The following is a 26,440-nucleotide window of genomic DNA, read 5'->3' as shown; positions in this document are numbered from 1 at the left end:
AGGTGCTGGCGGGGTGACGGAGGTGCTGGCGGGGTGATGGAGGTGATGGCGGGGTGATGGAGGTGATGCGGGTGGGATGGAGTTGGCGACGGGAAAGGTGTGAGAGGTGGCAGAGCTCACGGAGGCGATGGAGGGGGGACAGACCGCATGCGCGCTCCGCTGCCGGCCGAGCCCCATGGCCGCCGCCCCCGGGCCTCACACTGCGCACGCGCCCGGCGTGCCCGAGGGGCCGTGCCGGCTTCCCGCCGCCGCACCGCGCATGCGCCCAGCCTCCAACTCCTCCGCGCCTCTCTATGGTCGCCCGCCGGTGGCTTGAGCGCCGCTGCCGGGCGGGGCGAGGGGCAGGAAGTGACGTGAGCGCCGAGCGTCGCTGAGGCGGAGGGGCCGCGGCGGAGGTGGGCGGCGAGCGGCGGGTGCAGGTGAGGCGGGGGCGACCCCCTGCCCCGTCCCCTCGCTCCGGGGGGGTCGGCCGCGGCCCTCGGTAGGGGGCTGGGCCTCGCCCGTCCCTCCCCGGCCTGTACGGGGGCCGTCGCGGGGCGGCCGGGGGAGCGGCTGGGGAGGGGAAGGCCTGCGGAGGCAGGGCTGGGCGCCTCCCCTCCCTGGGCTCCAGGCCTCTGCAGGCCGCCTCTGGCTGGGGTCCGAGCAGACGCGGGCTGTGGGAGTCCTGTGTTTACCTGTGGGGGGGCGTCTGTGTTTACCCCCTTGAGGGAAGGGCTGTGTTTACCCCTTGGGGAGGGGGAGTGCTGTGTTTACCCCTGGGGGGCTGTGTTTACCTCTGCCCCCCCCCCCCCCACCCCAATGTGTTTTACCCACTTGGGGGGACCTGTTTACCTCTTGGGAGGGGCCCCCTATGTTTACCTCCGGGGATCAGGCTGCAGGCAGCTCACCCTGATCCGGTCTGGGGAGACGAGCCCCACTGGGAGCACGTATCCCATGCAAGCTTGTCTTCAGTACAAAGTGGGTAGGCTCGATGGCTGTTTTCCTTGTAAGTGAGTGAAACCAACTGCGTGCTAACTCATCCTTCAGGTAGGGTGAGCGTATGCATCTTTCTTCTCAAGCAGCAATGCCTGGTGTGCAAAGCTATTGACTCATCACATGCTGAGTTATCACTGCCGACTCGGTTTATTAAGTGCTGCATGCATGTTTGAGTAAGCTCTGTGACTTGTGTTTCTTTTAAAACTTGCTGGAGTACCAGTAATACACACCTGAAATAAGAGGTGTGGGGGAATATAAGATAACTGCGAGTTATATGACAAAAAATTGGAATAAAAGGCAGAATATTAGACAGGAGGTTTGACTTTCCAGGTGTATGTAAACAAACAAATGTGCTCATGTTTGTCATATGTGATGCAGTAAATCATTCACTGCACGTGTACTTCGTTCCCCCTTCTAAAGGTTTTGCACATAAAGTAGTAGGATGAGATCTTTTGAGATCAGTTTCCCTTGTTTTGGTTTATGTTTGCACACAAACAGATTTTATCATTTTTTTTCCTTGGTAAAAGGAGGCTCTTATTTTTGGAAAGGATCCTTGTAAGATGGTGATGTGTACTGAATTCTCTTCCTGGTTTTTGAAAAGAGATATAAAAAGCAGGAAAGCAACTACATTTTAATTTTACTGGAGACACTCGGGGATGTGTTATCTGTGTTTTGAAACCACTTTTTATCAGCTGTCATCTTGGAATCCAGACGTTGTTATCATGGGTTAATAACACAGAAACAGGAAAGAAAGGAGGCTGTTCCTGAAGAATTTATGGCTTAGTGAGCAAATTAAGCATTTGCTTGCCTTTGAAGCATCCCCTGGTTTCAGTCCCCTGAAAATTGGGGGAAGTGAGTTTTTTCTGGTAGCATGCACAGATCCTAGTTATTTCCAAGGGTTTTTTTCCTTGCATCTTTTTCTAAGAAGCTCAGGATGGGAAGGGCTTGAAAAGAGTTAAAATGACTCTCACAGAAATGTCATTTATATATGGACGTTAATCTTCCTTGGTTATCTCCTGTGCCCGTGATGCTAACGAGCCTGTCATCATCCTGTGTTCTCTGTCTGGAGGAAGAAATCTCAGATCAAAAGATGTGCTTAGCCGCTTCAAAGCGTGCTGATACAAATTGAGGCAAGCATCAAAACTGGGGGAATTATGTGGGACTGAACATCTGACTAACAAAGTGTGTTGTGTGTCATGTCGTCGCCCCCCCCCGGTATTATTCTGGTAGAACTCAGTGCTGGAAAGGAGTGCAACTTTCTTTTTTAATTTATCCAATTGTGGCAGTAATAATACTCCTGTCTCTAGAGAGCATGAAGACTTTTGTCCTGGACTGTAGTGTTGGATTCCCCCTACCTGGCATCTGTTTATTCCCGTAAAGGTGTTGGATTTCATTTGTGTGGGCAGAGATCAGTCTTCTCACTACTGAGTATTCACAAAAGCTGTTCTGCCCCAGTATTTTATGCTAAAATTTTAAAAAGGGAAGTGAAGATAAATTCCCTGTTTGAAATTACAGGGAGAATGTCCACAGACAGAACTAAATACTAAATATGGCTGTTGGAAGTTGTTAGTCTTGATTTCAGTTAGAAAATTATTTCTTTAATGATGCAAACAGCGATCTGTGTTACAAACAATCGTATAGGCAAATTGTCCAGGGATTTACACGTTTACTGTGATCCTCAGTGTCTGTATGGATGTTATTTGCACCCCACAAAGAAGGGAGGAGCTGACAAAGCTGGAGCCTGGGTGGAAGCCAGGGTTCTGGGCCAGGGGATGCCATTGATGCTGATTCGGGTTGTCAGTTTTTGCATCTTGTTATAGCCAGGCCTGTGTCTCTTTACAGCAATTTTGTGACGGAAATATGGCTACAGACTGGCTCGGGAGCATTGTGTCAATTAATTGTGGAGAAAGCTTGGGAGTCTACCAAGGACGAGTGTCTGCTGTGGATCAGGTCAGCCAGACCATTTCTCTGACACGGCCCTTCCATAATGGGGTCAAGTGCCTGGTGCCAGAAGTCACCTTCAGGTTAGTGTCTGTCTTTTTTCCTCCTGCCTTTTTCCGGACAAGGTCTGTGGTGGTTCGGATGTTTTGTTTTGTTTTGTTTTTCACCAAAAACAGGTTCTTTGCCTTAAATCTCCCTACTGCTACTGAACATCTTTGGATGAGAAGTGCCTCTTGTGTTTCTGTTAGTTTGTTTGCAGGAGATTATTTTCTGGTTCTGTGATCCTAGTGTTGGAAGTGGTGTGGCTCACTCTTGTGGGCGAGACTCTGTATGTATGTATGTGTGCGTGTATATATATATAAAAATATATGTATTGTGTGTATATGTTCTGTTGTTTGGTTTTTGGGTAGTTGAGGGGGCTGGCTTGTTCTCTTAAAGCTTTGCCCTCAGCATGTGTACTATATGTGATTAAAGTGAGACAAAAGAGAAAGCAGAGTGATAGATCAATTAAAATTATTGCCCTGATACGGTGAAACAAAGTGCTGTTAATAAATCCAACTCATCTCCTCTGTCCCTTGCCATGTTCTTTCCTCTGTGTAAGCAGGAGAGAGTTTTGAACCAGGAAGCTGAACTGATGCAGCAGATTGTAGCTCTCAGAAGTTCTTTCCCACCAGCTCCTAGTAACACTGTGCTTAAAAAGAGTTGATAAGAGTCACTTGTCACTGGACATTTTCCTGTTACCTGGCATACTACAATAGTTAAGACTGAGTCACTGATTTTTAAATAAGGTCGATTCCTTGAAGTCAATACTCTTTATTTTCTTTTTTTTTTCCTCTTGGATTTTGAAGAGAGAGAGAGTGCAGAATGATGATGACCATATTCTTCCAGGAGATGTGTGGAAGAGTAGCAAGCTCTTGCTACTTTTATATCGCAGTTGGACAAATACTTCTGATTTATTTTTTGCAATCAGTGCAAACAGATAGATCTTTATAACAACTTTTTGTTTCATTTTTGGCTCATGCCCAGTGCTGTATTAGTTTTCTTTATCCTTTTTCTGAGGAAACAGGAAGCGCCATCCTTGTCTGAGCGTGAATTGCACTAATCTGAGGTTAGTTTTCTGTAGAAATGGATTAAAAAGTAATAGTAGTCTCAAGGCTGAGATTAATTACATTATCTAGAAACTGTTAAATTAATGCAGATTCCTGCAAAGGTCTGTGCCAGTTGCTTCTATTTTCTGCGTGACTGATTCCTGTTTCTGCTAGGATCAGAACCTTTCAAACGCAATCCAGGTGCAGTACAGAAATACTTCAATTGTTATTTTGAAGATTCATACCATTTCAGTTGAATATTTTGATATCCGTGGAAATACCCTCTGTGGTTTTGTATTAAAATAATTTTTTCCCTGTTTTTATTGATAATGGCATCAGAAAAAAAAAAAAACACTGGACAATGTTGCGTGTTTTTCTGTAGGGGTTGTGTTTTGTAAAGGTACCTCAGATGCTAAATTCCTCAATATCTGGTTTTCTTTTCCTGGTTTTAGGGCGGGTGACATCACTGAGCTGAAAATTCTGGAGATCCCGGGACCAGGAGACAGCAGACAATGTGGGGACCTGCAGCAGACAGAAATGGGCATCCCTGGCGTCGGATGCCAAGTGGGTCCCAGTCAGAATGGCACTGGGAAAGTGTTAAAGAAGCCCATCTCCAGCAGTGCCCCGCAGAATATCCCAAGGAGAACAGACATGAAGAATCAGGATATCATCATCTCTCCCCAGCAGCAGTGCTCCAAGAGCTACATGGATCGACATGTGGAAACATTGACTCAATCCAAAGGCTTCCGGCGTAGACACAATTCCTGTGAGTATAGGTGTTATCCTGCAGCTTTCCTTTTGCTTACCTGAGTTACCCCTGCAACACTTTCCCTTCTTCAGCAAGAACGTTTCAGGCCGTGCTGGAAACTTCTGTTTGTTTGCCACCTGAAGGTCTGGAGAAGAGGAAGATAAATAGTGAGGAGGAAAACTTTGCAAGCTGTGCCTCGAAGTATTATAAGTATCAGTCGTCCAAACATCTGGCACTTCTCTTCAAATCTTTTACGATTAGGTGATGATGCAGTCTGATCCATAATTTGGTGTGAATGTTCATACAGTTTCATTAAAGCTTGCAGGCCTGGGCTTATAAAGATATATGGGTACACTTGCATAAAATGACCTTATGCAGAGATATAAAATGTTTTTATTCGGTAAGAGTAGTCAGGTGAAGCATGTTGGTTGACCTGGTCTGCCGCTTCTGTACTGGGGTTTTGTTTGTTTTGTTTTGGGTTTGTTGTGTGTGGGTTTTTGTTCTGTTTTGTTTTTTAGAATACATTCTGTCTCTCTAGGCTTCCAGCTACCTTGCAGAAATGTGTTCAAGGTATATTGGACACGGTGTTGCTTCACTGATGTCTCTGTTGCCATCTTGACATCACACTGATGCAGCCCATAAATTCTAACTCGTTTTCATCTGTGGTGAGACTAAAAACTATCATTAGAGTTCTTTGGAGGCAAATTTCGCTCTACTTTTCATTTCTTTTGATTCCTGATGAAATACCTTTCCTTGCTAGATGCAGGGTGGAAAAGTTAATGCGGAGAAATTAGTGCTGTTCAGCTGAATAACTGGAGAGTAGATTACAGTGAAAACCTTAACTTGTGTGCGCTCTTTGTGCTTGTTGCTGAGCCCATGCGGAGGAGCAGCAGAAAGCAGCTGGTTCTAGCAGAGGCCGGATCCCTATTTATCGTAGCACTTTATCAGCTGAAAATCAAGTACAGGATTGTAGCCCTGGCTTCTGCAGGGTATTCCGCAGGGGGAGGCCCAGTGGCAGGGCTTGAGCACATTGTTTGCACAGTGCGGTCCTGTAGCCAACCTAGTTAACAGGTTGGGAAGGTTGCAGCAGGATTTATGATGCCTTTATTTGCCCGTAAAGGCTGGCGTTACTTAGGTGCCTCATGGCCACATACTCGGTGTTTCACAAGTCACCCTGTCCAGAGTCATCTTCAGACTGGTGTGGAAAAGAAGGGGCTACGTGGATGGCTTTATTAGGTTCAGGACCATTTTTGTTGACATGTTGGTTGTGTTGTGGCAATTTGGCAAGCTTCCCATGCCAAACCTGATTTGAAGTTGTGTTTTGTTTTTTTGTTTTTTTGTTTTTTTTTTTTTTTTTCCTCTTGAAGTCCATTAAAGGAAATTAGTCTTTCAGATCTTTAGAATGCTGCAGACTGTTCTGTGTGTCTCTTATGAACATGGTAGTATAAAGAGGAATGGTCACAAAAGTTGTGCTGTTGCTCGTTCAGGGTAGAAGCAGTGTGGTGTTATTTACTTCCAAAATGGATTGGGATGTGAACTGCAAATTTACGGTCCTGTTGCTGAGAAATACCAGCCTTGTAGAGAGGTTGGTGCTGGTCTCTTCTCACAGGTGATTAGCGATAGAACAAGAGGGGATGGCTTCAAGCTGCAACAGGATAGGTTTAGACTGGACGTTAGGAAAAAATTCTTCACAGAAAGAGTGGTCGGACACTGGAATAGGTTGCCCAGGGAATAGATGCCCAGATTCACCATCCCTGAATGTGTTTGAGTCGTTTAGATGTGGTGTTAGGGGATATGGTGTAGGGGAGAACTTTGTAGATTGGGGTTGATGGTTGGACTCGATGATCCTAAGGGTCTTTTCCAACCTGAATGAGTCTATGATTCATTTAGTTTTAGGACACACAAGACACTATTTAAGAAGAAAAATATTCTCCATGTTCTTCCCCTCCCCCCAGCATCCTGATATGATCTCTTACTCCTTTCTTCTGTAGCTGCTAGCATGAGCTTAGAGGCTGGGATGAGAATAGCAGGGGTGAACACAGCAGGAATTTGGAATGTAACAGGGAAAAGATGTGTATGAAGAGAGGGTGGAGGGGGCAGCAAAGAAACTGAAGGAAGCAGCTGCCTCTCCTTACAGCCTCCAGCTGCGAGGGCTGGGGTTTGGGACAGGCACAGATGATACTGGGGAGCTTTTACGAAGATGCTGTGTGGTACTGGCTATGGTGGAACTGTAGGCACTGGGGCTGTAGATGGCTGCAAAGACAAATGATATGGCGGGATATGAGCTAGAGTGTGAATAGATAGAGATTATTTTACCAGTTGTACTACAATTGTGCCATATGTTTCTGTTGTATACACCTTTTTGCCCATCCCTCTTTCAGTGTCCCAAAGAACAGCCCTATTTGAGTGTGCGAAGAACAACACACTGGTGTTTTCTTTACTGTGGGATTCCTGAGAGAAGTGTGGTTGATGTGTATTTACATAAAAACCGAACAGTTCTTCAACAATTTATTTGTTAAAGTGACTAGATCTTCCCTGTCCCACCCTGTGTATTATTCTGCTTCACTGGCTTCAAATGTTAGAAGATGCAAAGCTGAATAATGCCAGTTACAAACATTTCCTTATTCTTGCTGTCTTTCCTATTAGAAAATTGCCCGATTGCCAGCCTCCGTTTTTCCTCTAAAAGGAACTGGAAACAAATTGCAATATTATAAAGCTTTTCTATTTAAAGCCTGTATAACCATAACCTATTACAACATCACCCTACAAGTAATTACAAATGTTTTTCGCCGTGTTGTTGAAAATACAAATTAACGGTCTCTAATGAGAATGATGTAAAGGTACAATAAGTGCATCTTAAAGTCAAGCATCCATTATTTTTATTTCTGCTCATCAAATCTTCAGCCAGCTCTCACGCTCTGCCAAAATTGGGTATGTTTGGGTTTTTTGTTTGTTTTTTTTTTCTTTTCCCTCAAAGCCCCGGGGCCATGCTCCTTTCCAGCTCTTCATTGTGCAATTATTGAAACGTCAGTATATATCCAGCATATTTCCATGACTTAATTGTTGAAGCATCAGTATCTATCCAGTGCATTTCCATGACTTCATTTTTTCCCTTGCTTTTGTGTTTAGAAAAGAAACAAAACCAAGGGGGGCAAGGCCAGTTACAGGGAGATGAAAGGCTGTATTTATGTGGAGAAGTTCCTGGACCTCTGGAAGTCTTCCTCCCCCACCAACAGCTGTATTATTTTTCTGAAAAGGTTGTAACTCTTTTCATATTCACTTCTTTATTTAAATGATTGCCAAACAGGCTTGATAGAGGAGGAAGGCCAGAATGATGTGGAGGGGAAGGCGTGCACTCCTTGGTGACCTAACTGTCTTAAAGCCTCTCTGGTTTTGAGTGTTTCACTTCTACCCAGGCCCAAACACGGCGTAGTGCTTGCTGTAGGGGAAGAAGCTGTGGTTCTTTTAAGGTTGTTTTTTCTTCTTAATTCCTTAACTCTTCCTAAATTCCTGTTAGTTGTTTGAATGTGTTTGAAAGTTTTCCTAAAACTAACCAAACTTCAGTGTCAGCTACCTAAATGTCTGCAGTAACTCCTGCTTTGCTTTATTCTGTCTGGATGCAGCGTGTCAGAGGATGACCTCACTTAACGCTGTTTTGTCAGCGTCTGGTAGGTCTGGGGTGAGCAGCAAGTGCTTCAAACTGCTTCAACCCGCAAATAGCTTGTGTTGGTTTTACATAAGCACAACAGCAGGTCGTATTTTCTTTTATGGACTTTGGTTGAAACAAGTTGAGCAAGGTGCTATATGTAGATTATTGTTAGCTTGGATTAATTTTAGGATAAATGAGGTAGAAAAGTGAACTCTTGCCCTCTAAAATGTCTGTGTTTGGAGAGTAGGGCAAATGATGTGTGAATCTCGGGAGGGGGACGGAAGAGCTCCTGGTACTATGGAGATGGTGTGTACAGGCATCTAGAGACGAACGAGCTGAGATCTCATCTAGAACTTAAGTTTTATAGTGTTTAGTGCAGCTGAAAGGTGACCTCTTGATGCCCTTTAGCGTGCTAAGTCAGGGACAAAGTTCCCCCTTTGGAGTACTTGTGTGCCAGGAATCAATAAACAACAAATATCAACGCAGGTTTCACAATGGCTTCTGTGCTGTGCTGGCACCGGGCTCCTTCATGCCAGGGCTGGCAGCAAAATCTCCCACAGGGATCTCGCAGGAAGGCGTCCAGCTCGCCAAAGACTACATTTGCTTGTATGCCGTACATGAAAGGGTTTTTTCCTAAGAAGCAAACAAAAAAGCCTGAGAAGTATTGTTTGTCTTTTGAGGGAGACACTTTTCCATGTGGCGTCAGGCTGCCAACTTGATGTGGAGCCACGTGCTGTTCTCCTTAACAGGCTTCCCACATACACACACAGGGCAGAGGTGCGGGAAGTTGCCCTCTAAAAGGAGCTGAACTAGAAGGTCTGGATTTCTGTAGCTGCTTGGCAAAGGACTGGATCAGACTGTGGAAGCAAGTACAGCTGTGAATAGCAGCTTTCAGGCAGTGGCTTCATCTGGTGTGTCACACTAGTGCCCTGGAAGGCAGTGGACACTTCTATTGGTCTTATCTCAGATTCTTCTGCCTGAGGTTTCCCTTCCCTCTCCCTGCCCTCTTTTTAGGCTCTTCTCCTCTTCTCCCTGAACAACGTGAGCCGCCGATCTGTCTAGATGGCGATGCTTGAAGAGGAACACCTCATAACTTTGCTCAGAGTTTGTAGGACGCCTCTGCCATGTTCTGCACAACTTCTGTTGTAGGGCTGTAACGTGGTCCATGAAAAGCCAGCGGTTGTGTGGGTCAGCAGTATTTCAGAGCTGGCATCCATGGGTATGGATTAGAGAGCTGCCCACCACAATGCCGGCATGTCTCGTTTTGATGAGGTACGGTCTTGGCTTCCATTCATTGTGTCTGCAGGGGAGCCCGGGGAGCTTTCCAGACATTGTTCTCCCAGCTTTTTGTAGTGCAGCTTTTTATTCCATCGGCATTTACACGCCGCTCACATCAGCTGCTTCTGTCTCCTGGATCCATTGCACAGCAGTGCATCTAGCCTCATGTTTTGCTTTTCAGGTCAGCTGAGGGTGGCGTGGAATTGTTTTTTGCAGAAGAATCTGGCAATGAGTGTAAAAACTCTTGGGTAACAGGAATGAACCAAGTTGCCATAACACTTACCATTGACCCGAGAAGCAGGCTTGCTTTGCCATTGTGTTCATTGTAGGCTCCAGCTTATTCAGCTGAATTCTGAATGTCCCTTGACTATTGCTTCCACCTGGAGTTTGTGAACATTTGGAGACCTCGGCCTGTTGCGTTGGTCTGGGTTTTTGTTTCTTGTGCAGCTGATTGCAGCAGCGTTGCCTGCGATTGCCTTGTCAGTAGTGGCAGTTGCCAGCTCCCTGCCAAGCTGTGTACAACTTTGGAGTGGTTTATATGTCAACTTTGGTTTGGGAATCCTTCATCTAGGGCAGAGAGGGAAAGCTGTGTGTTAGTAAAAAGCTGTCCCTTTCTCTCAAAACTATGCATGTAAATGACTGGTTGTAACTTGTATACTAGAATTCTCCTTGCTGGAAAGCCTTGCCTCTTCTCTCTCCTGTATCATGTTTTATCGCCAGCAATTCTTGAATTCTGCTAGCCGTCCTTCAGTGGCTTCTTGGCAAAAGGTGCATTGCAGTAGTCTGTTCTCACCCAGTTTATAAAAACTCCTCGACGTCTCCAGCAGCTTGAAAATCACTGAGTCTGAAAATGAACTACCTGTTCTAGTTTGTAGTGATTTCAAGCTATTATAAATAGAGACTCTATAAATAGAGAGTATTGTCAAAGTGTGGTGAGGCTGACCACACAGCTCTGTATGGCTAGTTTCAGTTGCTCCAATACGTGCAAAATAAAAATTTTACATGCTGGCTGTTGTACCGATACGGCTGTTTTGAAGAGGTTAAGTGGCTTTGTGCTGCAGTCAATGGATTTTCGTGATGTAGTGAGGTTTGTGTAAATCCAATACTCAGGGTAGCTGTATTGCTGTGAGAGACTTAACCTATTAGCTGGCTAACTTCGTAGATGCCCTTTAAGATATTTTATTTAATGTAGCAGTGCTGTAGCTATAATGATGTTGGAGAAAAAAGGGAAAAGCCAACACCTTTCATTAGGCCGGGTGATAAAGCTGAGGGAAGTTGATTCTTTCAGTCTTTTCAGTGTTGGCTAGGGATGCTTGGGCAAAACTGTTTTTAAACTGGTATAACTAGAGCATGCAAGCTCATGTTTAAAACAAAAAGCCCACCAGAACAACAAATTACTCACGTTAGGAAAATAATCATTGTGGGGAGTTTTGCTTGATGATTCCACAAAACCTTGAAGATTTGGGGTTTTATCTCCTGCTTTTCAAGGAGGGAAATTCTGGACCCTGACTTCTTGTGCACTTTTCTGCTGTTGCTGGACGTGTGAATGGTGTAATTGGAGACTGGAGCTGCAGCAGCTTTGAGATAGAGTACTTCAGTGTGTTTGGGTTTAAGACACCAGAGAAGGAGCTGCTGAGCATTTAAAAGAGCTTCCTTGCTGTGGGGGCTGGGAAGGCTTTCAGGTTAGTCACTTAAGCGGTTCTCTAGAAAAAACAAGTGACACGTGGTCTAAAATATGGGGATAATAACTGGGGGAAAATCCTTGCTGAGACAATTCATTCTTAATTGAGAATAAAGCCAAGTACATATCCTTTGCTAGTCATCTTTCAACATGGCATAATTTAGTTGCAGCGTTAGATGAACTCAATAGCATGCTGTAAAATAAATTTGCCAGAGCTTACAAAGTCCTTGATAAGCCCCGAGGACCCCAGGCAAGCCTGTCAGCCCTACCTCGAGTGCAGTGTCCAGTTTTGGGCCCCTCACCACAAAAAAGACATTGAGGTGCTGGAACAGGTCCAGAGAAAGGCAACGGAGCTGGTGAGGGGACTGGAGCACAAGTCTTGTGAGGAGCAGCTGAGGGGGCTGGGGGTGTTCAGCCTGGAAAAAAGGAGACTGAGGGGAGACCTTATTGCTCTCTACAACTCCCTGAAAGGAGCGGGTGGAGAGGTGGGGGTCGGTCTCTTCTCCCAAGTAACAGGCGATAGGACAAGAGGAAACGGCCTCAAGTTGCACCAGGGGAGGTTTTAGACTGGATATTCAGAAAATGTTTTACACTGAAAGGGTTATTAAGCATTGGAACAGGCTGCTCAGGGAAGTAGTTAAGGCACCATCCCTGGAGGTATTTAAAAGACGGGTAGATATAGTGCTTAGAGGTACGGTTTAGTGATGTCTTTTGTCAAGAGTTAGGTTGATGGTTGGACTTGATCATCTGAAAGGTCCCTTCCAACTAGGCAATTGTAGCATTCCAGGAAAGCGCTCTCTGCTCTGGTCTGGTTTTATAGGCCTTTCTATAAAGGCTTCAGGTAATCATAAGGATGTTGTGGAGTTAACGGCTGCAATTTAAGTTGTGTAATTAAGCTACTGAATAACTTTGCTGTAGAGGGGTGAGTTCTGTTTATTAACTTGGTCAAAATTGGCATGTTCGTCTAGAATGTGCTGGTTCCTGTCCTGATCCTGAAATGAATGAACGCTCCTGGAGAAACAGCTGACAGGAGGAGGGTCCTTGGCTTCCTAGAAGTGCTCTTCCTGTCGATGGAGTGGAGGATTTCACATGTTGGAAATGTGGGAAATTAGAGCTTGGGTTTGTTAGGCAGTTTGCGACTGTTCCAGCAGTCTGACAAATTGAGGTTACAAATGAGCCTTTCCAGGCAGGGAGAAGGAGGGATTTGCCAAGACCAAGCGAGACTTGTCTGCACTTTTGAAGGTGACAAGTAACTTTACAGCAGGCCGTGAAGGTTGTGCCTATTGCACATCTTTTTAGGATGTCTTCTAAGTATCCTTAGAAGGGTTTTGCCCTTCTAAGGGCACAATTCTGTGTGTCTTCTCCCACTGATTGGTGATAATGTGTAAAGACAAAAAAATGTTGCTTTTTCATTTATGGAAGGGGCATATAAGGAGCATACATCATTGTGGTAGTTTGTTTCTGTGTTATCAAATGGATTCTGTCAAACTCATTTGTCTAAATTACTCACAAAGGCAATATCTTAAACTATGAGAAACATTTTAGTAGAACAAGCAGTTTTGGTGTGGTAACTCTTACTCCATCTGTTGGACACTGTAGGTGATACCTGTAATTGCTGGAATTGGCCTGAAATATTTTCTAGTAACCGCAAGTTTATCAATGAGTACAACAAACGGATTAAGGTTGTCTGGACCTGAGTTTGTATGAGGGACCTGAATAATAATGCACGAAATAAGCAAGTAGAGGGATATGTTGACCTCGTAATTGCACATGGTTTTGTAACGGTCTGTGACCTCCAGCCATAAGTTGGGAAGGAGGAGACTTTCGTCAGTCTCACTCCAGAGAAGTCAGGCTTTCACAATTACTTGTGATTGTAAAGAAGTGTATTTAAACGTGCAAGCCAATGAATAAGTAGAACGATGCAATAAGAATAAGGAAAAACTTATATTGGTACAGAAATGTGTAGCTGATGAGTAGCTATTGTGTAACAAGTGCGAGCAAAAAGAAATGCTTTATATCCAGGGTTCTCTTAAAGATCATTAATAGGTGCCCAGCCCATTATGGAAGAAAACATCTACATTAGTCTCTGAAATTTAGGGAAATTCCAAAGAAGGTCTTGGGCCACGTGCCTGCATGAACATGAGCTCAGTATAGGAGGAAAATTGTCTTATATCACGGCTAGCTTTTTATCTTAGCACTAATGTGACACTATCTTGAATTAAATAAAATGTGGAGAAAGACTTTTTTGCTACTGGGGTTGAGCGTGTTTTTCTAACCTTGCCAAAGGAAAGTCCCTGCAAGTCTCTCCTGATGCTCATGTTCTGTTTTCTGTTAGCTTTTGTTACCATGAGTATGCCAAAGATGAGGTCTGCAGCTTCTTTGGGAAGCGAGTATCCCTTGAGTTGGTGGACTGCAAGCATGAGCTCCCCTCTCTTACAAAATTTGCAGAGAAAGTGTATGAGCAAATGTGTGTTGTTTTTTTTTTTTTTCTATTTATGACACACTTTCAACTTGCTTTTATTTTTGTCTAGGGTCGTCCAGTAGCCGTCACCCAAACCAAGTGACCCCAAAGAAGAGCGGCCTGAAAAATGGGCAAATGAAGAGCAAAGATGATGAGTGCTTTGGGGATGACATTGACGAAATCCCAGACACAGATTTTGATTTCGAAGGGAATCTGGCCCTTTTTGACAAGGCGGCTGTGTTTGAAGAGATTGAAACTTATGAGAGGAGGAGCGGCACTCGCTCCCGGGGGACCCCAAATGAGAAACCAGCTCGCTATCGGCATGATGAGAACATCTTGGAATCGGAGCCCATAGTCTACAGAAGGATTGTCGTACCCCAGAACGCTAACAAAGAATTCTGCACGGGTATGCCACATCCCTTACTGATAAGGGTGCAAACCCTGCCGCTTTCCTGGGGCACGCATGGTGGATGGTTTTCCCCAAGGGAATGCCTGTCAGCTTAGTGTGGTACAAGCGAGGTCATTCGTTTATGTAAGATTGCATCTGTGCCTTGTATCTACGTCCAACCTTTATTTGCAATATTTCTGAGATAAAAAAATACTTAGATAGGGCAACAAGGTAAGTTTTTTTGCAGTAGGTGAACAAAACTGATGGCTGGATAGCAAGAATGGAAGCTGAACAGGAGCCATTTGAATCCTTGCTTTGATTTCAGCAGCACAACAAACCTGCGTGGACTTGATCGCTGGCTCTTGTGAGGGAGGGATGGTCTCGGGATTCTGGTACGTGGTAGCATGTTGTAATTTGTGCTGTCTTGGTAAAAGGCAGGAGATTTCATGGGCTTCTGATATTCCTTGGCTGGTAGTTATATATTTCCACATGGGTTTGCAGAACTTAAATGTCATCGGTGTAAAAAGAAACAGTTCTGGCTCTTCCCATCCAGAATTGTGAATGTTCGTTGTACAAAAGGCTTTTTATGTGGGATCCCCCCTCCCGCTCACAGTCCGCTGCTGCTGGGTGAAAGATCAAGCTCCAGAAAGCTGGACAGACACATTCGCATGTGTGTAAAAAATGTCTTTTTCTACTTTGCTTTACCTTAATCTTAATTATAAAAGGAAAGAAAAACTTCTTAGGCAGATGTTTGAAGTATTTGTCAAATGTATCATGAGGGGAAAGTAGCTCAGCATGCAGGTGCCAGCTGCTGGGCAGATGTTCTGCAAGCCTGACTTCTGGGCCTCGCTGCTGCCAAATAGCCTCTTGGACGGAGGTGAAGGTAGCAGGGTGAACTGCCTAGCTGCAGGGAGGCAGCGCTCCTAAAATCGAATTGTAGAGAATGATTATTCGGCTCCTAATCCATGGCTCTGGGGAAGGCTAGAATTGATTTCATTTTATGTTCAGTAGTATTTAATTATTTATTATTTTTTTTTGGCCAAGCACGAGTTAACGGTGCTTTCACCAGAAGCTGGTTATGTATGCAAATTGGTTTTACTATAAGGAATCTTTTTATTTTTACACATACACATCCGATCAAGTATAGCATATGTACTTTATACCACAGTTAGGAGCAAATTCCCTGTAACTTTAGTCTGGTTGTGGTGTCCTGCCTTTGGTTTGCATGCTTTTTAGCACCTGCAAAATGTAGGAGTGAGGGAACTTTGGCATTCCAGGAACACTTCTTTTCCACATCAGAATAAAATCAAACTTCAGATCTTTTTGTAGACAGACGCCAACTAGCTAATACCCTGGTTGTCTGGCCACTGAGCAGAAGTGTGATCAGGTCCTTGATCTGTCATTCTTTCTCTGCCCGGAAGCTCCATCTGGGGTGTGAAACGCTGCACAGAAGGAAGACAATTCATTTGCAGTGATTTGCTGCTTTTCAGTTTTTTAAAAAAGGCTTTTTTAATGATTCTGCTATACAAGGGTATCATAGTTTTCCCTTTGTGTCATCCATCGTACTATTGATCTGTTCTGCTCTCGAACGAGATAAAAAAACGTACTGGGTCATATCAGAACTCTTCCAGCTCAGTATTTTGTCTCCAAGGATACTTAAGGAAAAGTGAAAGAACAGAGTAAACATGCCGTGAGGGTTTTCCCTGAGTGCTTTGTCTTTCACAATTGTAAGACTTCCTGAAGCAAAAGTGATAGTTCAGTATTAATAACTTTTGATGAGGCTTTTCTTTCTTCTGCTTAATTTAGCCTATTGCTTTTTAAATCTTTGCATGCTGTCAATATCTTTCAATATGGCAAGAAGTTCCACCAGTTGCCTGTGTACCATTTCAAATAAGCACTTCATTTTTGTGGTGATTTTACTATTCATTTTTAAAAAACTTACTACTTGTCAATTAATCTTCCGGATGGCTTGTTTGAGAGGAGACAGAGCCTCTATGTATGTCTAGTCTGAAACAAAAGCTAACCTACTGTTAGCTGCCAGTTTGAGAAGTATGGCTAACACAGTCTTCTAGCAGTTACCCTTCCTGGGAGGAAAACTCTGACATGCAACAAGCAGCAAGCATCAGTTAGTAAATTCAGGGGATGAAAATGAAATCACGTTTTGCTAAACTCCATCGGCCTTTACTGTGGCAACTCTTGGCTCCCCATTTGCAGCGTGCCGAAGGGAGCAGCCCGGTGAAAAGGACTGCTGTTTCCTTGTTTGGTTCTTGGCAAGTCATGGTAAGTGACTCCCCTCTGTAGTTGCAGGGTCTCGCTAGCCTCATTAGCTACTGTTGGGTGATTAGTCTCCCCTATGGAATTCTGGATTTGTTTGAAAGAAAAGCTGTCGTGTCACATAACGGGCAGGGGATTGCCAACCACAGTTCCCTGTCGCCTGTGCTGAGCCGGGCGCATTCACAGTCCTGTGAACGATGATAAAAGTGTCCCAGTGCTGTGTCTCTCGAGATGTTTTTCCCACAGAGGGTGACTTCCTTTGTGTCCGCTGAGGAAGTTTACTTTTGCTTAGGAAATGCTAATGGCTATCTAGCAAAAGCTCTTGTAAACAGTTGTAACTCGCCTGCTGTTTCTGGCATTCAGTCTAGCGCTTTTTGGAGCGAGTCAGCCCTCCGAGGGACAGAAAGATATTCAGTGTGCTGGGAGTAATGATGGACTGTCACTTGAAAAACATCCTGATTTCTTTTGTTTAGCAACTGGAAGGAGAATGTTAAGCTGTAGGCAGCCTGTGTCTCTTAGTGGCTCAAAGAGCAGCAGCTGCTGAAATGAAATGAGAGTGCCAATAGCCCTGAAAGCCATGAATTTGGATATGTCTGTGGCAGGATTTCTCTTTCTGCTTCTGAATTCTCCCTACGGAGCTGTCTCTGGACTCCTAAGGGGAACTCCACTTGCAAAAAGCACTTCCTAGTTATAGGAGAAGTACGTACTTCATAATTTTTTTTTTTCCCTAGGCCAATCTTGAAGATGATTGTCTTAAAAGAGCTCTGGCTGATAGAATAATTATTCTGTCTGGTATAATAGCAGAAACAAAGTGATGCTGGGGATTGACAGTGAGCTAATATCCAGCGTTCGTAGCTGTGAGAGAGGAAGAAATCTGTGAATTCTTGCATGCTCTTTTATGCCATGTTTCCATGGAGCTAGGAAATAACCAGGAGTGTGCAGCGATACAACCAGCAAACTGCTGACGCCAATTCTCCAAAAGACTAATCTGCAGGGCTTCCCACCCGTGTTTTTATTGCTGACTAAAATAAGTCCATCCATGTAGGATGTAAGCAAAGCTTGATAAACGCTTCAGTGCACCAGGATGCTTTTCTGAGAGCTGATTTTAAGGACCCAGGCTGTCCTGTAAGTATACTAGTCTGTGTTTTAGAAGTAAGCAGGGATTGAAGAAGAGGATCTGTTCTGAACACAAATAAAAACCTGAAGCTAATAGAATTTACCAGGTCTTTGATCACGACTGAGCTGAGCCCATCCCTGCGGTTCCACATATAAATCTCTCCCAAACAGATAATTAGTTTTCACTCTTTGGGGCTGGCTGCTGTTGATGTGTCTCCCTATTTACACATGATGCTTGAAAGGGGAAGTACAACTCTTGAACAGAAATCTGCCCTCCCTGGAAAGGCTGATCCTTTTTATGAGGTGTGAGCTGTCTTTTTCTACTTCCAGGGCTGTCCAGCTAGAGACCTGAAAAGTGTGTGTTTGTCTCTGTTCCTTCTGCTGGCTATCGGCATTGAAAGGATCGGTGTTTGAACAGCATGGTGTTTTGGGATCAGGTCTTTTAGCGGCAGCTGCAAAGCCAATGTTCTGCTGGTGTGTTGGAGGGGTTTGTGGTAGGATGGAGTATCTCCGTTCATCACCAGTGACTCTGTATAATATATTCTCAAGCATACTAGACTTCCCAAATCATTCTCTTTTTTGCAGTTCATTTCCCCTTTCCTCTTAACTTCATTTCTGCCAAGAAAGTGTCTTTATGAGCACACTGAGGTAAGAGAAGAGCTGTACGCTGCGTAGGTAAGGTATGTACTTCTTTCCCATGTGTACTAGTAAGGCTTTGTCCAAAGCGGGTTCTCTTCTCGTTAGTGCTGTTAGAGTAGAAAATGCGCTGATCCCATCCCAGTGTTTCTTCTGGAAAATAAATGGGATTTTTCAAATTCAGCTGCTATAGAAATTTGAGATAGCCACCTGTCAGGTGACAGCAGGACTCTGTTCAAAAAAAAAAATCAGACTGCATGGGTATTTCTCTGTCTTCTCCCTAACCAGACTTCGAGCCTGTCCTTCAAGAAACCTTTTTTCCCCCCAGTAAGGAGATAGCAAAAGAAAATGTGCACTTAGAAGTAAAATATGTGCAGCAGGCAGAGCTGATGTGCCAGGGTCGGACTAGAAAACTGAGTCTGTTCTGTGAGGATGGTGCCGACAGTATGGCTTTTTTTTGTGTGTGCCATGTCCTTGACTGACTGTTCTACTCTCTAGCTTTTAGCCTTTCAGTCTATGGATGACTGCCGTACAGCGATTGTGTATATTGAATGTGTGAAGTGTTTCTGGGATCTTTGAGTGCAAATTAAGTTCACTTTATCCAACCGCAGGAGAAAACAAACTGGTCATGGGGCAATGTCTCTTTGTCCCTCCAACGGTTTTTTTGCTCAGCCAGAGGGAATTGTGCGCTAATGCTGGGAGAGGCTAACATTAGAACGTCAGCCAGAACTCCTGCAGAATTTGTCTTAATTAAAAATAATGATTATTTAAAAAAAAAAAAAATGTAGCCTGTAAGGCTGTGGATAAAGTTTGTGGGGCAAGTAACTAAGTTGTGCTGAGTCTGCAGGCAGGTGGCTCCAGCTTTACAGCCAGCAAAAGACAGCAAATAATGTCCTGTTTGCCTAAACCGGACAAGACTTATACCTGCTTCACGTAACTGTGGCTTAGACCATGAGCTGTGTAGCTCTGGAAGCAGAGTTATTTGTTGCTTAAGTAAGGATTTAATGGCTTTACATCCAGCTTTCAGGAGATCCTAAGTCTAGTTCCATCTCACCCATTCCTGCAGCTTGCCTGTATTTATTTGTTTTAGCTGCTAGAGTGCTGCTGAAATAGTCAAGAGAAAAGTTGAGGCTTGCACACTGAGACTTCAGCAGCAACCCTCTCTTATTTTTCTTTTTTCCCTGCGTAGAAAGCGTTTGGACTTCAGACAGCAATGTTGCTCTGGGCTCGTTTGGGGAAAAACCTCATATTTCGGTAACTTCTAGAGAGTTAGCCCAGCCCTTCTGCTGGCATAGGGTGTTTTGATCTGACCAATACATGCATAACATGGCATAGTGAAGCTTGAGGAGATAACTTGTTCATAGTTGTAGTCCCCAGGACAGAGTGTGCCTCATAAACGGGGAATACTTCGTGTTTCATCAGGCTTCAGCAATACTCTGCGTGTCACAAAACTGTTTAGTCTATATCTGCCTTTTTTTTTTTCTAGGCAGCTGTAAAATACATCTATTTAATATTAAAAGACCTGAGCTAATTTATTTTATTACCTTCATTAGCAAACAATAAAGATGCACTGTCCAACCCAAACATAATTAAAGTTGGCAGGGGTTCAGTTTTGTTGCAGTAGTGTTATTGTCTGTGGGTTTACGCGTCGCCTCCTTGATTGCTCTCTGCCAGAGTTTATTTAGCTCCCTCAGCCTGGTTTTGATAAGCCAGTCTGACTGGTTGGACCTTGCGTGAGTGCGAAGAAGGGAAGTTCTCTTGGCATTTAAGCCTGCTCTTGAGAGGGGAGCAATTAGGACAAAGTGTAGCACTGGCGTGCTAAATGCAAGTTCGTCTCATGCTGCCTCCCAGTAAACCTCTCTGCATTAACCCACTGGGCACTGGGTTGCATCTAGCTGCTGGTAAACGTGGGTTTGCTAAAGCTTGTGGTCTGGGGGAAGTGATTGAGGGAAAGATGTAAATGGTTACAGAGAGGACACTGGCGACACTCATGCTAAATTGGGTAGATATAGACTGTCTATATGCTTCACCCTTCTAGTTTGGGGAGGTCTTGCAAAATTTAAGCAGGGAATTGGTGACCCCGCAGTTCAGAAGGAGCAAAAGGAAAGTTTCGGATTAGCAGAGGATGTGTCCCGTCAAACTCTCTTTGGAGAGATCCTGACCTCAGGTCACTCATTCCACGCCCTCCCTCAAGCTTGCAAAACACGACCTTTGCTGAAGTAGCAAAAATATGAATGGGAAAGAAGCTGAGCTGAGCCTTGTGTGACTCCTGAGGCTGAGAAGGGGGTGTGAGTGCCGGGCAGGTGCGTGACTAGTGTGACGGCCTTAGGATTATTAGTGGCTTATGACTCCAAACATTCAGCGGCTGCTATCGGGAGTCTGAAATGACTTTGATAATGTGCATGCTTGCATGTGCATTGCATGTAATGAAAGACTATTAGTGGAGGTAGCTTAATCAGCAGTTAGCGTGCAAGGTCAAGTGTTTGAACACGTTTTGGCCCTCTGTATCTGCAAAACACTAGCTGGTGAGTTCAGAAATGAAGGCTAGAAGGATTCAGCAGAAACTACTCCACAATGTTTTACTGCTACCTTACAGGAATATCTCCAGTTTGACTCTGAAAACCTCAAGATGCACAAAACCTGCCGTTTCCGCCGTACTTTGACTTCGTGGTTTGTGACTGGGGCGCCCTGGGGAAATATGGCAGTACAAATAATTCCTCACAATTAAAATGCGCACTGCTTTTCTCATTTGAATATTGCACTTGCTTGTTACAACTGGTTCTTGTTATGTTTTTTTTTTTTTTTTTTTTGTCTGCAAAAGAGCCTGAGCCCATGAGTAACTGTTAGGTTTCCTCTCTGAGCGGATGTGAACGCTGTGCCTGCTTCACTTTGAGCTGGTATTGCTGCAGAGCATTTTTGCTGGGCCACGTCACGTTCCTATGACTCTTCCCCACTAGCTCAGGTTGTCTGAGCCCTGCCGTGCCCCTTGGCGCTGGGCTGCCATCAGCACCCAAGTGGCTGCCTTCGCCCCAAGTTCAGATGAAGGACTGAGTTCACGCATTGGCCTGACATTTGGCGTTGGGCCTGAGCTGTAGCAGGTGTTGGTGTGAGTCCTGGACCTTTCTCATCCACTGTGCCCGACTCCTGTCCATCTCATCTGCCTGTCCCATTTCTGTGGCTGAAGATAATCAGGGGTATCTGGCTGGATGGATATATTTTTCTCACCTATCACGCTTTGCCCTTCTTTCTCCGTATACCATAAGTAATTATCTTTAGTTTCCTTGTCCTCCACTATTCTACATACCACCAGAAAATTGCCATGGTTCCCCTCAGAGCGAGCTGCCTTTTGGTGGCAAGGAATCATAGAACGGTTTGGGTTGGAAGGGACCTTAAAGCTCATCCAGTTCCAACGCCCCTGCCCTAGGCAGGGACACCTCCCACCAGCCCAGGTTGCGCAAAGCCCCATCCAGCCTGGCCTTGAACCCCTCCAGGGATGGGGCAACCACAGCTTCTCTGGGCAACGTGGGCCACCCTCAAAGTGAAAAATTTCTTCCTGATTTCTAATCTAAATCTCCCTTCTTACAGTTTGAAAATCCTCTGTATTTACTTCCAAGGAGAGTTTATAGATGTTACTGCGGGGTTTATTTCTGTGAAATGCCAGCTTGGCCTGCTTGGAGAAGGAAGATATAAAGAATCGTCCAGAACAGTTATTCAGGTTTAGATTTTTCGTACCTGCTGATTCCAGGCAAGTTTGCTGTAGAAGCAAGGGGGAAGGATTGTATTCCTACTGCGGACACTGTTCTCAGCGCTTAACAAAACCTCTCGTTTGTTTTTCCTTGAGCCATGTGCTGGAGCGTTTCCTGGCTCACAGACCAGGCTGTCAAAAACATCTGAGAAGTATTTTTCTACAGACTTCATTCTTTCAGCCGCATTGCTCCCCCGCTGCCTAAGTGTATCGTGATTCAGCTTTGGTGTCTGAAGTCGGCCCTTCTGGCATGGCACAGCTCGGGTGGTGGTGACACCTACCTCATCAGTGGCTTGTTTTGCTGTGACATGTGGGTTAGGGGCTGGAAGTTTGGGGCTGGTCACTACCGATGTCTGGAAGCATCATGCAGCCAAGCTTTTTAGGTGCGAAATCTGGTTCTTCTGACTTTCACAGTGATTAGGAATTCTTATATGTGTTTGGGCATGGGTGTGGGTTAAAGCCTTGGTGGCCTAGAGGCTACTAAGAAAGAACTTAATAATCTGTAAATCAAAAAGGCCTTCTCTGTCCATGTGTTCCTAAAATTGCCAGCTGCCTGATGGATTTTCCTGGAAATGTATATTATTTCAAGCCAGCAGTTGTGTTTAGCTGTCAGTACTTCACTCAGACAGGGAAAGCTGACTCTGATGCACTAGTTTGGATTCATTCGATGGTCTTGGAAGGAACTTGGATTACTGGGTTAAGCAGACCCTTGGTAACAGCTAATAAGCCTTTTCACTGTCATCATTTAAGTGCTGTGGTATAAAACCTTACCAGACTACACCATTCTGAAAAAGTCTCTGATGATATGCATTTCTGTCTTCCTTCCTCTGCTCTCTTTGAACCCTAGACTCCGGGCTGGTCGTTCCAAGCGTGTCTTACGAGCTTCACAAAAAGCTGCTCTCGGTTGCTGAGAAGCACGGGCTGACTCTGGAGCGGAGGCTGGAGATGACGGGAGTCTGCGCCAGTCAGATGGCCCTGAGCCTCCTTGGGGGACCCAACAGGTAAAGCTGTTCCCTCTCACTCTGCTGTGGGTTTTTTCCGCTCTCAGCAGAGCTCAGCTTCTCTTGTTCTGACAAGCGGGGTTGAGGTAAAAGAGGCTGAGAGGTTACTTTTGAGGTAAATGTAATGTGGATGCCTGCTGCCGCTTGCGCCAGTCCCTCAGTGGTCCGGCAGCTGGAGACAGCTGTCGCCTCTCTGCCTTCCTTGCCTTTAAAAGAAAAAACCTCATCCCAATGCCTTGCAAACCTGTGTTGTAGCTCGTATATCAGCCTGTTTCCAAATAATCATGAAAACAAGTGTGAGGCTCAGTCTTCCGAAGTGGCAGGAAGCCCTACAGTAGCTTTCCATGTTCCTGCTGCTTCTCCCCCATCCCCCAAACCCTGCTCTAGAATAGGGCTGGCTGAACCAGGTGGTTCATCATTGGATGAATGACTTACTAAGGGCTCCTTTTGGGCGCCTCCATTGCAGAAGCAGAAGTGTGTCTTGAGTCAAAGACGAAACAGAGCTGAGATTTTTCTTTCCGCTTAGTGGAAATTTTGTCAGGGAATTGAGCTTTGCAGAGGTGTAACCCAAAGCGGATTAAACCACTGCAGAATTTCTGGTGAGCTACTCCTTTTTCCAAATAAGTAGACCTTTCTTTTGTTTTTTTTTTACATGTTACGGTTAATGGCATCAATAAAACCAAAAGTCAGTTCATGAAAACGAAGTGCTGCTTAGCTTTTCACAATTAGCTTTCAAGCACCTACAGCTGAACTGAGAATATCCTGTTCTTTTCGAAGCCCAATTTGCTAGCAGGTTTGGCGTACGCTTACTGCTGTTTGCATGAATATATGTGACTTTTTTGAAGTGGTCCCTTCTGTGTCTGCACTTGTCATAGTTGTTGATGTGGGCAGGCAATATTTATGTTGTTGATAGATGCTCCAAATGATTTTCTCTTGAAATGGAAGGTAAGCCCTAACAGTCTCCCTCCCTTTATGCAGCCGTACTTACCTGCAGTCCAGGACCTACTGACTCAGTAAGTGATGACATACCCGGCAGCACTAACCCTTAACAGCCGAAAATCCTACTTTAAGCTACCCTTAGAATCATAGAATCATAGAATTGTTGAGGTTGGAAGGGACCTTTAAGATCATCGAGTCCAACCTTTAGCCTACCCTGACAAGAGCCACCTCTAAACCATGTCCCTAAGTGCCCCATCTACCCTTTTTTTAAACACCTCCAGGGATGGTGAATCCACCACCTCCCTGGGCAGCCTATTCCAATGTTTAATAACCCTTTCAGTGAAAAAATGTTTCCTAATATCTAATCTAAACCTCCCCTGACGTAACTTGAACCCGTTTCCCCTCGTCCTATCACTTGTCACCAGGGAGAAGAGGTCAGCCCCCATCTCTCTACAACCTCCTTTCAGGTAGTTGTAGAGGGTGATAAGGTCTCCCCTCAGCCTCCTCTTCTCCAGGCTAAACAACCCCAGCTCCCTCAGTCGTTCTTCATAAGGTTTGTCCTCCAGACCCCTCACCAGCTTTGTAGCCCTTCTCTGGACATGCTCCAACACCTCAATGTCCCTCTTGTAGCGAGGGGCCCAAAACTGAACGCAGTACTCGAGGTGGGGCCTCACCAGTGCCGAGTACAGGGGGATGATCACTTCCCTAGTCCGGCTCACCACACTAGATGGCTTGCAGACCATTTAAATTAATCAGCTTTCTTTTACAGTTCATTAGGCTTAGGGAGTAGCAATTTATTTATTTAACTGTGGCTCTGCTGACGGGGTAACTCGCCACATATTTTTTAAGGTTTTATAGTTAACTTTTGTTCTAAAATCAGAGGGGCAGAGGAAAAAAAGCTTTCCTAAAAAGGAGATTGCACTGGTTTTGAGCTTGCTCTACGTGAGCAGTGAAAATGCCCCATGCTTTCAAAGTACGAGTTGGCTTTGTGCTGAACCAGGGTAGACCAGGACCCTCTGCTGCGGGTGCAAGGAAGTCTTGAAGGGAACCTGCAAGCAGAGCAGCTCTCCAGCGTCAGCCCTGCAAAAGGATGTGGGTTCCTTGTTGAAGGCAACGGAAGATTTGCAAAACACCTGTAAATTTGCATTTTACTGATTATTTTTTTTCTCGTACAGGAAGAAGGCAAGAGATTCTTGGGTTTATTAAGCCCCCTTTTGTCTGTATTTTAGGCTGAACCCAAAGAATGTGCATCAGCGGCCCACAGTAGCCCTGCTGTGTGGCCCCCACGTGAAGGGGGCCCAGGGGATCAGCTGCGGCCGACACCTCTCCAACCACGACGTCCATGTCATCCTTTTCCTGCCCAACTTCGTCAAGATGCTGGAATCCATCACCAATGAGCTGAACCTTTTCAGCAAGACGCAAGGCCAGCAGGTGTCCAGCGTCAGAGGTGAGTGAGTGAGGAGTAGATCTGCTCGCAGAGACCTGCGCTGCTCAGCTCCCCAGTGCCTGCCCGGTCCGGTGGCACCATCTAGTGGCACCGCCACCGAGGCTGGCGGGACAGCAGAGATTCGACTCGAGAGGCTGAACAGTGGAGCGAGAGGTTGAACAGTGGAGCGGTTGTGCTGGTACGGATGTTTCCTGTATGAATAAATACGGAAGAGCTGCTGTGTGGATGCGAGTCAGACCATCCATTCTCTTAGGATAAGGGCCTGCCTTGTTCAGCATATCGAAACTGCAAGTAAACGAGCATCCAGCTGCTACTTCAAACCAAGCAGACGGCCTTGCTGGACTGGTCCCAGCAACTGTCAAAAGTCAGATCTCTTAGTATGCCCGAGAATAAACTGATGCTGCATCTTCTGTAAGAGAGCCTGGCTTCCTGTTTGTCATTTTGCTAGCGGTGTTTTCAAGCCTGGTGCATTTAAACTCCTTGTGAGAAAGAAAGCTGGGACTTAGGGCACTGCACAATGTTTGCGTTGTGGCAGGGTGGGGGGCTGTGCTGGCTGAGCTATTTGCCCACTGTAAAAGAGGAGTCCTTGCACCAAGACATTCATGGTCCGTCAGGTAAGAGGAATGCAGATGTTTTACAGAGCCGGTGAGTGCAGTGAGACCGATGGAGCTCAGTGGGGCAGGCAGCAGTGCAGCACACAAGCTACAACCTTTCTTTCCATAGCCAAGGCAGTTGGTGTATTCCAGAAAAACAAGCCTCTTTTTTTATTCAGCTTGCGGAATATAAAACGATCTGTTTATAATGGAGAGAGTGCACTGCTGCTTCCCTGGGCTGCCTGGACTGGTGGGCTAGCTCAGCGGCGGCATCTGGGGCTGCTCCAGTGCTGACCACATGATGAGGTTTTGTACCTTAAGAGTCTGTAAACATTCTCCAGAGTCCTAAAGAGCTTTTAAATGTCAGTGACTTTTGCAGAAGGATGGCAATAACAACAGGTAAGGCCAGACTGTGCAGTGAGACTGTGGGTGCTGGAGGCAAAAATGAGAAAGGAGGGAAGGCGCTTTGTGGTTTCAGGT

General features: G+C 45.2%; 1 protein-coding gene across 2 annotated transcripts in view; it reads left to right on the top strand.

The window, feature by feature from the left end:
- Positions 1 to 287: 287 nt before the first annotated feature.
- Positions 288 to 26,440, top strand: part of EDC3 (enhancer of mRNA decapping 3) — a 29,881-nt gene continuing 3,728 nt past the window's right edge. Inside the window, exons 1-6 of one of the 2 annotated variants that reach the window (XM_074599774.1) lie at positions 288 to 419; positions 2,818 to 2,999; positions 4,457 to 4,770; positions 13,892 to 14,227; positions 22,828 to 22,981; positions 25,150 to 25,367. In XM_074599774.1, coding sequence (XP_074455875.1) covers positions 2,836 to 2,999; positions 4,457 to 4,770; positions 13,892 to 14,227; positions 22,828 to 22,981; positions 25,150 to 25,367 — 1,186 coding nt within the window. In that variant the 5' untranslated portion in view covers positions 288 to 419; positions 2,818 to 2,835. The remainder of the gene's footprint in view (positions 420 to 2,817; positions 3,000 to 4,456; positions 4,771 to 13,891; positions 14,228 to 22,827; positions 22,982 to 25,149; positions 25,368 to 26,440) is intronic. The other variant, XM_074599775.1, reaches the window with a different exon arrangement.

The sequence above is a fragment of the Larus michahellis genome, chromosome 9 (assembly GCF_964199755.1).
Source record: "Larus michahellis chromosome 9, bLarMic1.1, whole genome shotgun sequence".
NCBI classification, from domain to species: domain Eukaryota; kingdom Metazoa; phylum Chordata; class Aves; order Charadriiformes; family Laridae; genus Larus; species Larus michahellis.
The sequence above is the reverse complement of the archived record's forward strand: the minus strand, read 5'-3'. Positions and strand labels throughout refer to the sequence as shown.